This window comes from Macrobrachium rosenbergii, chromosome 16, assembly GCF_040412425.1.
Source record: "Macrobrachium rosenbergii isolate ZJJX-2024 chromosome 16, ASM4041242v1, whole genome shotgun sequence".
Classification (NCBI taxonomy): Eukaryota; Metazoa; Arthropoda; class Malacostraca; order Decapoda; family Palaemonidae; genus Macrobrachium; species Macrobrachium rosenbergii.
Window position 1 is genome coordinate 40,453,878 of NC_089756.1, and position 14,884 is coordinate 40,468,761.

At 36.5% G+C, this 14,884-nt stretch overlaps 1 protein-coding gene and 1 long non-coding RNA gene across 3 annotated transcripts in view; one reads left to right on the top strand and one right to left on the bottom strand.

Moving 5' to 3' along the window:
• LOC136847358 (doublesex and mab-3 related transcription factor 3, truncated-like) overlaps positions 1-14,884 on the top strand; it is a 37,561-nt gene that overhangs the window by 9,284 nt on the left and 13,393 nt on the right. Inside the window, exon 2 of one of the 2 annotated variants that reach the window (XM_067118959.1) lies at positions 12,157-12,295. In XM_067118959.1, the coding sequence (XP_066975060.1) occupies positions 12,157-12,295 (139 nt within the window). The remainder of the gene's footprint in view (positions 1-12,156; positions 12,296-14,884) is intronic. The other variant, XM_067118960.1, reaches the window with a different exon arrangement.
• Positions 1-14,884, bottom strand: part of LOC136847361 (uncharacterized) — a 64,671-nt gene that overhangs the window by 3,246 nt on the left and 46,541 nt on the right. The window contains exon 2 of the long non-coding RNA XR_010855713.1: positions 11,009-11,035. This is a non-coding gene — a long non-coding RNA (uncharacterized lncRNA). The remainder of the gene's footprint in view (positions 1-11,008; positions 11,036-14,884) is intronic.

Below are 14,884 nucleotides of genomic sequence, written 5' to 3' on the forward strand. Positions count from 1 at the left end.
TAAAGTCACTTGTCAACCTAGTCACTTATCAACCTAAAGTCACTTATCAACCTAAAGTCACTTATCAATCTATAGTTACTTAACAACCTAAAGTCACTTTTCAACCTAGTCACTTATCAACCTATGGTTACTTATCAACCAAAAGTCACTTGTCAACAGTCACTTATCAACCTACAGTCACTTGTCAACCTAAGTCACTTGTTAACCTAGCCACTTACTAACCTATATTCACTTATCAACCTAAAGTCACTTGTCAACCTAGCCACTTATTAACCTACAGTCACTTATCAACCTAAAGTCTCTTGTCAACCTAGCCACTTATTAACCTACAGTCACCTATCAACATAAAGTCTCTTGTCAATCTAGTCACTTATTAACCTACAGTCACTTATCAACCTAAAGTCTCTTGTCAACCTATAGCCACTTATCAACCTACAGTCACTTATCAACATAAAGTCACTTGTCAACCTAGTCACTTACCAGCCTATAGTTACTTATCAACCTAAAGTCACTTGTCAACACAGTCATTTACCAAACTAAGTCACTTGTCAACCTAGCCACTTATCAACTTATAGTCACTTATCAACCTAAAGGCACTTGTCAACCTATATTCACTTATCAACCTAAAGTCACTTGTCAACCAGTCACTTATCAACATATAGTCACTTATAAACCTAAAGTCACTTATCAACCTATAGTCACTTGTCAACCTATTGTCACTTAACAACCTATAGTCACTTATCAACCTATAGTCACTTGTCAACGTAATCACTTATCAACCTATAGTCACTTATCAACCTAAAGTCACTTGTCAACCTAATGACTTACAGTATAAACCTAAAGTCACTTGTCATCCTAAAGGCACTTATCAACCTAAAGTCACTTGTCAACCTAATGACTTACAGTATAAACCTAAAGTGACTTGTCATCCCAAAAGTCACTTATCAACCTATAGTCGCTCATCAACTTAATGACTTATAAACCTAAAGTCACTTGTCATCCTGAAGGCACTTGTCAATCTAATGACTTATAAACCAAAAGTCACTTGTCAACCTAAAGTCACTTGTCAACCTAATGACTTATAAACCAAAAGTCACTTGTAATCCAAAAGTCACTTGTCAACCTAATGACTTATAAACCAAAAGTCACTTGTCAACCTAATGACTTATGAACCAAAAGTCACTTGTCAACCTAAAGTCACTTATCAATATGTATCCCTGTCATAACTCGCAATAGATATGTATCTTAATTAACTGACGTACTAAGATGTGTGATGGCGAACTGAAACTAACCTTTCTTATACAGCGAGTTTCCAACATTAAAAAGAGCTCTCTGAAGAGCGCAGAGCAAGTTTTAACAAAACACAAATAAGAGAACATCACCAAAAGAAAGCAAAATTCCATAGGTTACAACTTGAACTCTTTGCCTATGATAACAAGGATACTCTGTGCGTTCTTCAACACGGCTACATAGCACAAATTTCCCAGAATTACGATGCTGGCCAGACTTCAAAGAACACCTACAGACTTCTTAATTTCTGAGAAGCTGGGAAGGGATAATAATGTCAGCGTAATACATAAACAATTGTGAAGCAATAAAACGCAGTGCTACAAAAAACAAAAAAGAAAATGATTTTGCATATATATAATATAATAATATATAATAATAATAATACTAATAATAATAATAATAATAATAATAAAATAATAATAATAATAATAATAATAATAATAATAATAATATAATTTAATATAATAATAATAATATACGTCAATTGTAATGATATATATATATATATATATATATATATATATATATATATATATATATATATATATATATATATATATGTGTGTGTGTGTGTGTGTGTGTGTGTGTGTGTGTGTGTGCGTTGTGAATCGTACAAATAAGACTTTATCCTAAAGTACAGAGACAGTCATCTTTTAACAGATGAATCAGGACTGACCCTTCCATACAGAAAACTCCAAAGGCATTACCTGCATCAAGCAACTACAGAGAGAGCTCATCATCATCAGCTCAATCATCAGCAAATCTGCTCTTATTCCTCTACTTCCTGGACACCTGTATATTTTGTTTCCAACACCTCTTTCAGGGCACTTTTCACAGCGGGCCCCTACGCCCTAAAATACACTGTTCTGTCTTTTCGACTGTGCTAGCCGTGTTCTCATACCCATTCCATGGTTTTGCATCTCGCAAGCTTTCAACCCTTCAACTAAACTTAATATAAAATTTAGGCCAAAGGCCAAGAACTGGGACCTATGAGGAATTCAGCGCTGAAACGGAAATTGACAGTTTGAAAGGTGTAATGGGAGGAAAACCTCGCAGTTGCACTATGAATCAATTGTTAGGAGAGGGTGGAAAGTAAGATGGAAAAAAGAGAATATGAAAGGAGGTACAGTAAAAGGAATGAAATGGGTTGCAGCTGGGGGCCGAAAGCACGCTGCTTCAACCCTTCTTACTCTACATCCAAGTATGAGGGTATAGTGCCGTCAGGGCTCCTCACGCTGCGAACTGTAGGCATTACTGAAGAATGTTTGCCATGTCCCTTCGGCCCCTAACTGCAGCCACGATTTTAGCATTTTATTTTATCTCCATTCCCGCTTCCTTTCTTCAGTCCTGCTGTTCAACCTCTCTAACTATTACTTCTAAGTGCAACTGTGAGCTTTTCTCCCAGTTTCACCTTCAGATTCTTGCGCTTCATCTCCTTCATTTGATCGATCTTTTTATCTTGTTCTTCAACCAGTACCAATTCCTCTTTTCACTCTTTTGAGCTGAATGGGCAAAAGTGACCCATTGCTTGACAGCATAAATTTCATATAATCGAAGAAAAGCAAATCTCTCTCTCTCTCTCTCTCTCTCTCTCTCTCTCTCTCTCTCTCTCTCTCTCTCTCTCTCTATATATATATATATATATATATATATATATATATATATATATATATATATATATATATATATATATATATATATATATATATATATATATATATATATATATATAGAGAGAGAGAGAGAGAGAGAGAGAGAGAGAGAGAGAGAGAGAGAGAGAGAGAGAGAGAGAGAGAGAGAGAGAGAGAGAAAGAGAATGAATTTGATTCATTTCGATTATATGAAATTTAGACTGTCAAGCATTGAGTCACTTTTGCCCACTCATCTCAAAAGAATGAAAAGAGGAAGTTGTGGGGTTCATCTCAACAGCTCCTACCATCTTTCTTTAATTGCATTCAACATTGCACAACAAGAGCAAAGACCGCAAAATATTTTCTATTTTATATCTAAACTCATTTCAGAATCCCCTCATTTCTTGACGTCAGCATCACCAAATAATGCATCCCATCACAGAAAATATGCAGCCAGTTACCTTTCGCTGCGTCACGATTTTCTCGAAACTTTTCACAGAGGACCTGAACTTGGAGGTAAAAACTGACATATTCCGAAGATTTTTGTTCGACAGAATGTTCAATATGAGCAAGAACAAGAACAAACACTTCATAACTCGAGAAGTCGCGAATGGAGGCGACTAAAAAAAAAAAAAAAAAAAAAGAATAGGATACAGCCGGAATTCCTCGCAGGACATCGGTAAACACGCACTGCCCGCCTCGGCTTTTCTCCAGGACGGAGCTAACGTAAAATAAAGCAAGATTTAATTAATTGCAACTATAAATAGAAAAGCAGCTGTGTTCTCCGATAGGTCAGTACATAATGAAGTGACTGGTGTGCAAGAAATTCAAAACTCTTGAAAATTAGAAGTCCTTAATCTTAATCGGTATTTGAATACTAACTTGTGATATGACTGCCGATGAATAATGATAATACTTGGACAATACTACTTCTTCTATCAGCGAGAGTTAACGACGACTGATGTACTTGGACAATACTACTCCTTTAGTGCTTGAGTTACCGAGAGTTGCCGACGACTGAAGTGTGATTCAAGAATACGATCACTTAATACTCTGCTTACTCATGCACGAGATAACTCGCATAAACAAGATTGGTTAAATTTATCATCGGAATTCAGAAGCAATGCTTTCAACAAACAGGATAGAACCAATCAAGAGAGCTAAGAACATGCCAATGATATGGAAGAGGAGTGTGGGGCGTCAACGGGTCAGATGGATGGATGTGGTGAGGAGGGGTATGGGTAGAGGGGTATGGGTGAGGTGGGACTGGGGGAAGAAGATTGAAGGAATAGAAATAGATGGAGAAAGCTGACTCGAGCGGCCGACCCTGCTATACAGTGGGACTAATGACGTCGAAAGACGAAGAAGAATTAGAGATTTTAATAAACAGGATAATTCTGAGTAATTCAGCTGGCTAAAGCGAGCAATATAACCTTAGCCGAAGACGCTTTATCGTTGACCAGCAAAGTCGGTCTCGCTATTAATTTTAACTCAACAATAACATCATTTTACTTCCTGTCTGCTACCGTGAGTAAATACACGAATCAGATTCCTCAACACGATCATACATAAACAACATAAATATTCTGCAGTACTTAACGAAACATGCGATAAATCATTAAGCACTCAAGTTAATCGTATATGTCTTTTAATAAAAAAAAATATTACAATCAGCACAAGACAAGACGCTGGACATATCTCGGCAAAAGTCTATATGTCGGAAGCGAAATGAGAAATCTCAACAATATAAGGAAGCCGACATTTTGCTCAAGTGCGACCATTCAGCTCAAAATAAACAGATACTTGGAAAAGTCAACTCAACTTCTGTGGCGGTGAGCACGAAGAGCTTGCGAGAGAAAAGAGGATACATTGTGTATAAAGACAGCCATCTGATAACTAACATTAAAATGTATTTGGGCGACGATTCAAATAACCACCGTGTCGGAACCCAATGAGAAAGACATGACAGTGTACGCAACATATTTACTGTATATATTTCAACTTCACTATTCACACACTACCCACACACACACACACACATATATATATGTATGTATACACACACACACACATATATATATATATATAATATATATATATATATATATATATATATATATATATATATATATATATATATATATATATATATATATATATATATATATAATATATATATATATATATATATATAGATGCAATATATATATATATAGAGATGTAACTGATTATTAAACGAGGTATTCTTTGTTATCATCATCATAGGGAAGCACTTGAAGTATATACAGTGAATGTGTTGATACATTTTCATGATGTTTTTCATTGGTTCATGACAAGGTGTTTATTTATATATATATATATATATATATATATATATTTATATATATTATATATATATATATATATATATATATATATATATATACATACATACATACATACATACATACATACACACGCACATATATATATATATAAATCAAACTAGACACAAACGCAGCCTCGGGAAATATATGTCCCATACGCGATTTCGTGAATCCATCGGCGTGACGATTTATGTATACGTGACCTTACATTATTATCTTTTAAAAGTAATTAACATAACAGTAACGAAATAATTCCTAACCAGCAGTTAGCATATAGCATTGTTCAAAGTTTCCTTCGTAGGAAAGAAATGTGCGTCATCATAAAGTTTGGTGATTTAAAGACTGACAGTTATAGATAACAGATAATAACGGACAATAATTCCAAAACACGTACGGTACATAAGAGCTTCATGAGTAGGTAATTCCATTTATGTAACTTAATTTCGCGCATATATAGTTTCCAGCGTCATCATCAATATTTTTCGAAGATTTCATTCAATGTCCATTCTTCATTTGATTTCAGCGACAAATTATTCCTCGATGCTTTCTGACTTGTTGTACTACTATGCTGCAAGGCCGTAAGTGTTGTTTCTTACGAGAAGAAATCTGTCTCTACATCTCAATTCAAAATGTTAACCCTTCTTTCATAACGCACTTACCATTCAACTGAGATGTTGAATTATTTTAACGGTCTGATTTTCTTCTTTCCTGTTGGTATACTTGAATTGAATTGAACGTAAAATTTAGGCCAAAGGCCAAGCACTGGGACCAATGAGGTCGTTCAGCGCTGAAAGGAAAATTGAGAGTAAAAGGCTACAAAGGTGTAACAGGAGGAAAACCTCGCAGCTGCCTTATGAAATAATCGTTAGGAGAGGATGGATAGCAAGATGGAAGAAAGAGAATATGAATGGAGGTACAGTAATAGGAATGAAAGGGGTTGCAGCTAGGGGCCGGAAGGGTCACTGCAAAGGACCTTTAGTAATGCCTACAATGCACCCCGTGAGGTGCACCGACGGCACTACCACCCTACGGGGCAAATTGAGATGTTGAATTATTTCAACGGCCTGATTTTCTTCTTTCCGGTTGGTATATTGAATTGAATTGAATGTAGAATTTAGACCAAAGGCCAAGCACTGGGGCCAATGAGGTCATTCAGCGCTGAAACGGAAACTGACAGTAAAAGTTTGAAAGGTGGAACAGGAGGAAAACCTCTCAGCTGTACTGTGAATCAGTTGTTAGGAGAGGGTGGAAAGTAAGACGGAAGAGAATATGAAAGGAGGTACAGTAAGGGGAACAAATCGGGGTGCAGCTATAGGGCCGAAGGCACGCTGCAAAGAACCTTAAGTAATGCCTACAGTGCACCGCGTGAGGTGCACTGACGGCGCTACCCCCGTACGGGGATTGGCATATTTGGTGTACCATTTTCGGGTTCATCATTAGCTGATTTACTTGACGTTCCTGTCACAGGAAGGGTGTCCTCAGAGCTTAAGAGGTCATCAGTAGGATAAGTAAGTGTGGGCAGCACTCATTCAGGTATACTCGCCACGGATCTCTAATTGCGGTAAATGGAGGCAGGAATAATTCTTTACGGACTCTCTCTTCTCTTTACTTCTGTTCTAAAAATCCTTTCCAATTCTGTAATCTCTGGGACCTCACAAGAACTTTTTATTTTAATATACGACGTGGACAACTCAATTTGGAATCTACGTGTCTTTCTTTTCCTGAGGTACGTAAATGGAGCCTAATATGCTCCTAGGCTTTCTGGGACTTCTCTAATCTTAACATTCTGGGAAACAAAAACACCTTTACTCTTATACCCGGCTAGATTTTTTCGTGATAAAAACAAAAAAAAAAAAAAGACGAGACAACAAAAAAGAAACTAGACTTGGACCTTAAGTTGCAGGGTGTTTTTGAGGTTTTACTAGAAAACTATAGATTAGATACGGATCACTGGTTTGCTTGTACCAATAATATTTCCACATAAATACAAAAAATCAATGTTATTCTTGGATCCCAATCCTTTAATTACATCCCAAGATCACTTACTCTATAGATACTATTCGACAGTTTCTGTATCTCTTATTGCCACAAGCTAAGGTCCACTGTTCAAGTGTTGTATGAAAGTGTACATTGTACCTGTGCGTATTCCGATAAAAATTGTGCGCAAAAATATATTTCTATTGCATTTGCACGCTTTTCTTTACACCCAAATACATGTCCAAGTCCGCTGCTCGTTAAATGAGAAGGAAATTGTTTTTCCGAGGCGGATACGTCGGCTTGTCATGCATTTAAAATAACCGTACGATGTCAAATGAGGTCAGTTAAAACCTAAAAATGTCAAGACAAGATCAGTACTGGTCAAAGCCGTAAAGGTTCGTGGTTTATCTTCTAGAGCCTTCACAACTGACGACAATCATGTCCAGCCTGCATCTTTCTAAATAGGCGAGAGGGGCCAAGGTCCAAGTTATCCTTTTTATTGTAATTTCTTTTTACTTCTACCGACCTCTACTGTGTTATGACCCTGCAATTATATTTTCGCGGAATTCCTAGATGTTAACCAAAAAATACCATTAAACATGTTCGACCAGAATAAAACTGCTCGTTGTACTGATCATGAAATGACTGGATCACTACTTTGCGATACGTTCTGCTTCAGCTGAAGATACCAAACCCCCTCCCCCAAAACGATCGAAACAGTCATTCTGGTAAGATGTAATTTTCAGCAACAATCTTTTGCAACTCCTGGTGGAGGGATCAACTCTACCTATATCTTATAAGGATTTCTCACATTAACAAGAAAAAAATGCGCCGAAGGAGTTTTCTGTACATCGTATAATCAAGGCCACCGAAAACAGCTATTTTTCAGTGGTCTCGGTATAATGATGTATGAGCCGCGGCCCATGAAATTTTAACCACGGACCGGTGGTGGCCTATCCTATATCGTTGTCAGATACACGATTATGGCTAATTTTAACCTTAAATAAAATAAAAACTACTGAGGCTAGAGGGCTGCAATTTGATTTGTTTGATGATTGGAGGGCATATGATCAACATAATTTGCAGCCCTCTAGCCTCAGTAGTTTTTAAGATCTAAAGGCGGACAGAAAAAGTGCAGAGTGCGGACAGACAGACAAACAGTTTTCTTTTACAGAAAACTAAAAATGCGAGGTAATGGGATGAAATTTTACGCGCATTTGTAACATACGTTATTCCCAGGCCGCAAATTTATCGCGACAGTAAAACCAATGTATTTATCGGAGGGTCGGCTTATATTTCTGCGTTGTGTGGCAGTCGTTTTCAATTAGTGTCTAATTTAAATTTCGTTGCCGCTTTTCTTATATATATTTATATAAATAAGTTGAATTCGTAGTTTCTTTTCATATTTGTTATAAAAAGTATCATCCGAAAATGCCAGTATTAACAAACTATGCTCTAAAGTTAATATTGTTCGTAAGTTCTATACATGAGCAAAATTACTTCTCGTGCTTTTGGAATAAGTTAATTGAAGCTATTGCACGTGATCAGATTTAAGGTTAGTATTCGTCCGTAAAACAAAAGAAAATTATTGCTTTAACTTCAGAGACCCTAGTTCCCTCTTTTATATTATTTTACTTATACAAAGGTTTAAAAGAGAAGACCTATTTTAAGCTAATTGTTTTACTGACTGATCGTTAACACTTTTTTTGTAAACAAATTTTCTCAATGCTTCTTATTTATCTTCCATAGTCTTCTCATGGACTATTTTCTTCTATGAAAAGTCGAGATATTTTTACAGTAAAAGTTCTCGACATAACTGGCAGCCGTTTGAAGTCAATTTTAATGAACTCATACATAGGCATTAGAATATTTGAAACTTTACTTTGCTGCAGACACCAGCACCTTATACTTCTCCCAATACGATTGAAGGGATACCTTCAGTTCCCATTTCTTATTTTGCAGCTCACAAAGGTATTTTGAAGGTAATTTTTGCGGCTCATAGAGGTATTTTTAAGGTAATTTTTGCGGCTCATAGAGGTATTTTGAAGGTAATTTTTGCGGATCATAGAGGTATTTTGCAGGTAATTTTTGCGGCTCATAGAGGTATTTTGAAGGTAATTTTTGCGGCCTCCAGAGGTATTTTCAAGGTAATTTTTGCGGCCCATGAAGATATTTTGAAGGTAATTTTGCGGCCTCCAGAGGTATTTTGAAGGTAATTTTTGCGGCCCCCAGAGGTATTTTGAAGGTAATTTTTGCGGCCCATAAAGGTATTTTGAAGGTAATTTTTGCAGCCCCAGAGGTATTTTCAAGGTAGTTTTTGTGCCTCATAGAGGTATTTTTAAGGTAATTTTACGGTTCACACAGGTATTTTGAAAGTAATTTTAGTCCGAGTAAAGAACACGACATACAAAATATGAATCGTCAAGCCAAAGCGTCGGATGTGTCGATATATCGGCATTCGCTTAATTACGACAGTGAGACCGCACGACAAACGCTAGATATGAAACCAGACAAATATGTCTGTGACGCTCTTCAGAACAACGTAGGAAACAATACTTCTCCAATATGCAACGATAAGAGTCCTTTTTGGAGGGTTCAGCTTTGGGCCAAACAGGAACTGATAGGATTTTGAAATGTTTCCGGATCTTCAACCGGAAGCGGATTCAATACGTTTTTCGCCGCTGGCGGGAGGATGTCGTCTCGAGATGCTATTCTGGTTTTCGTGATGCACCTCATGTTCTTGAATTGCCTTAAGACACTCAAGCAATATGAAAATTTTCTAAAACAAGTAAAAAACAAAACGAGTAATAAGCTCAACCCATAAGTAGCCCCGCTACAGGATTATGGTCAAATTAACATCACGGACATAAAGCGCACTGGCAAGTAGAATTCACTTTCTAAAATCACAGGCGTTTAATATTCTACATCTCAGAGGGAAAACTTTATTAACTAGCAGGAATAATTTCTGGATATATACAGGCGCTACTACAAACAACAAAAACAACAAACACATAAATAAGTAAATAAATAAATATATAAACAAAAGGAGTAATAATCTCAATCCATAAGTAACCCCGCTACACGATTATGGTGAAGTTAACATCACGGACATAAGCGCAGCGACAAATGGAATTCACCTTTCTAAAATCTAAGGCGTTCAACATTCTATATCTCAGAGGGAAAACTTTATTAACTAGCAGGAATAATTTCTGGATATATACAGGCGCTACTACAAACAACCAAAACAAACAAACAAATGAATAAATAAATAAATAAATAAATAAATAAATAAGTAAATAGTTTCTAAATACACGTAACACTTCTAGCCGGGGCGGAGCAGATATTAATATTGTCTTGATTTCTGCAGTCTTGGAATGTATGAATTCACTAATGCACGTTATAATCTTTAAACATCAACAAAATATACATATTCTGCAACATAAGTCAAGTGCTTTACATACACACATACATACATAAAAACATATACATACATATATATATATATATATATATATATATATATATATATATATATATATATATATATATATATATATATATATATATATATATATATACATACTCAAAACATAACTAGTGCGATAGCCGACGTCTCCTAAAACAAAACAAAATAAAAAAAAATATGCAGCCATCAAAATTATACAAAGACTACCTATAAATGAATTACATAAATCTATCCTGCGGAGACTTTCAAAATATGTAAACTTGGAATTATTTACATACCTTACTAATGTATAGCTGCCGACACCTCTGAAACATAGAAATGAGATTAATTAATACTGGAGAAGCATCGTTATTTTCATGCTACTTCTACGAAACATTTCAAAGGTACAAATGGATGAAACTACAAAAATTAATTAACCAATCCTGAAAGTCCGGCTCGGATATCGCATGGATCGTTTCTTAAGCGATTACGAATCTTTCTCCCAAACTACAAAAAATTTTTAATTCTTAGAAATAAGAAAACAATCAAGATAGAATAGGAAGGTTACTTTTCCAGCTTTTATAAGGTTTACCATGGATATGTGTGAAGTACGCAAATGGTATAAGTTGCTTATGGCGCCTATGAAACTTAAAAGGACTTAAAGGGTAAAAATCATGGTTTCATACATAATGACGAAATATTCAATATTCTAAAATGAAGGCAAATGATAACATCAGAGCTATGCTGCTACTGAGAGAGAGAGAGAGAGAGAGAGAGAGATTTTTTCAAGGGACTCCCTTCCTCTCATTCTACATACATACATAAATGTACATACATACAATTCACTTTTTTGTTGAGATGTATCCAAAACCGCACGGCTTATCTAAATAGACGAATAGCACTCACACTAAGTACACGATTTGCATTACATATCATTCACTTTACATTTATTATCTACCAGAACAATACTTTAGTAAACTTTGTCTAAATAGCTAACAAGCATGGAATTGACAACAGGAATCACAGTATTCTCCTAAAAATTTTCCGCATTCTTTCACAAATAAAAATGAAAAACTGAATTTGTGCTATTATTTTAAAACAGCTATGCCATGACCCAAAATTAGAAATTAGTCCGCCCATGTTTTCGGTAACGCTGTCGTGTTGTTTTTAAGAAGAAACCAGATTGAAAAAAAATTAAAACGTTACTCACTACCCAAATCTAAAATGATGAATAAAAACATAACTTCAAATACCAACAAAATACAAATTAAACTTTAATAACCTTGCAAGGAACAAATAAGTGCAAAAAAAAAAAAAAAAAAAAAACTGAAAATAACCATACATAAAAAACAAAAGAAGAACAAACGCAAATGAGACAAATATTGCAAAGAGACAAAGCACGTACACAAAGAAATAATAATTCTGACTTTCTCTCTCTTATTCCAAGCAGGTCGCTCTGAAGCGGCAGCAGGCAGCCGAAGACGCAATAGCGCTCACTTTCCGCGTGGCAGCTACAGGAGACGCCTGCCCATTCCTGCCACAGGGACCTATCTTCGGGCTGCCCGTCACAGAACCTCAGGTCAAAGGTAGGTCTACTGATTGGGTTATTTCGAAAATATGCGGGCGTCACGGCAACGGAAGTCATCGCTGGCGATCATTGCAGAATCTGATTGGCTCGTTGAGTGATTGACTTTTTTGATATTGCGATCTAGCGTTACAATTACGGCCATCGAGTCAGCCTGACGGGGAATGCAATGCAATGAACGGCTAGGTTAGGAAGAGAAGTTTTTTTTCATTTCCTTTACCTCAGTGCTAGAATTGAGAGCAGAAAAAATTACACTGACCACTCTCCAAGATTACCTTTCAAACGATTGTCTTAGTACTACAATTATTAATATCAGCAACGGAGAAAATATCATTGATTATTTTCCCCACATATCTCTTGTCAGATTACCTTTTAAAAAGCGAAATAAACTTCCGTCTTTTAATTTTTTACATCAGATAATGTACGGCGATAACCATTTACATCATAAAACCTACAATGCTTTACACCAAACTGTTCATGACTTCATATTACAAGCAGGGTAACCTTTAAACCAAAAATATAACGCCTATGCTCTTCAGGAAAGGCATCCAAATGTAATCATCATCAACAAAAATGTAACGCTGAAGCCACACGAACATTACAAAAACGCAAAAGCGAAATGTTGCCTCATGAAGTCAAAATTAAACAAGCTTCGGCCTCAAGACTAGGAGTCATGTCTGCGGTCTCTTGAAATAATATACAACCCACTACTACAGTTCAGGACACAGTAACCTTTGCCAGATGTAATGATCTCTGACGCAGGATAATTTTAGATACTGAAGGATCATTAGGACAGGAATTTGTTATGCTTATATTTATCCTGGTTCGCTGGTATAGGGGTAGTGTCGTGTGATGCCACTCGGGTGTCACGGGTTCTAGTCTCTCCACGGGCGATGAAAAATCACTGGTTCTGTATCATGATCAGTTACTGCTGCAGTGTGGGGTCTGCAGTGGGAGGCTGAAACCAAAATTCATTGGAAGCTTGAATTTCAAGTCAATGGCCCCTTTGTTGTGCTTGTTCCATGTGAATAATAATAATGAATATCTACTGGACTTTCATTTACTTACTTCAATATCCGGATACGGACAAATATGCAGGATTCGTTAAGTATTCTTAAAGGTCATTAGTCAGTCTTTCGAAATATTAGACAAAATATAAAGTTTGCTTGGCACATACAACAATCTGGATTGTAAAAGCCTCAATGACCTCTCAATTTCTTTATTTCTTACTACCTCGGATACGCTGACTTATTAATTCTTGGTATGCCTCTAAGCGCAAGGGGATTTCTTTGGTCATTTCCATGTCGATATCAAGGCTTTCAGTGCGAAGTGGATCCGAAACAAGGAGGAAATAGGAAAGTTAGAAGGATTATAGCGGCTCAATTTTTCTTTAAAGCACTAAACTTCTCCGGCACTGCGTGACCCATTAATTACGTCGAGATCTATTTCCTTGGCTTCAGATGAGATTAAATGAGACTTCAAATCATTTTCTGAAAGATGAGAACCAAGATAAAAACATTCATTGATTGGGTTGCTGGCTGAGAACATTCGAGTGATTTGAAAACAAACCATGATCTGAAGTAATCATGTCATGACAGGAAACATGCATGACCGAGAGTGCGATAAAGTGAAGATTTATGGTGATTTATAGTGAATAGGGCAAGACAATCGACTCAGTTAAAAAATAACAAAGGTAAAAATACGCCGAAGTTTCTTCGGCGCAATCGAGTTTTCTGTCCGGTGTTGGGCTCAGCCACGGCCCATAAAACACTTAGCCGCGGCCCATGAAACTCAGCCACGGTCCGGTGGTGGTCTATGTTGTCGGTACTTATAGCACTACTAGAAGTACGATTATGGCTAACTTTAACCTTAAATAAAATAAAAACTACTGAGGCTAAGGGGCTGCAATTTGGTATATTTGATGATTGGAGGATGGATGATCAACAAACCAATCTGCAGCCCTCTAGCCTCAGCAGTTTTTAAGATCTGAGGGCGGACGGACAGACAAAGACGGCAAAACAGTTCTCTTTTGAAGAAAACTAAAAGGAAAGAATAATTCGACAATGTCTGGTCATGTAAGCGAATATGTCACGGACACCGTCATTCACTTTCACTCTGTTTCAATTTGGTTGGTTCTATGTACAGCCCTCCACAGGGATAATCCCCTCTCTGTCTTCGATAGAAGACAAGACCTAAGTAAAAAAAAATCATCAGTACAAATAAAAACAAAACAGGCAAACGTAACATGTATTCAAGAGGTAACGCACAGACTTACAAAAGTCTTCTCAGTAGCTGTTCACAAAGTAGCTGTTCACAAAAGTCTTCTCAGTAGCCGTTCACAAAGTAGCTCTTCACAAAAGTCTTCTCAGTAGCCGTTCACAAAGTAGCTGTTCACAAAAGTCTTCTCAGTAGCCGTTCACAAAAGTCTTCTCAGTAGCTGTTCACAAAAGTCTTCTCAGTAGCTGTTCACAAAAGTCTTCTCAGTAGCTGTTCTCCACGTAAAAATATTTACGTAAGGCATACGGAGCGAAGATTATGTTTTTTTACGTTCTTTTATGATGTAATACCTTAGCTAAGTGATCATTCATAC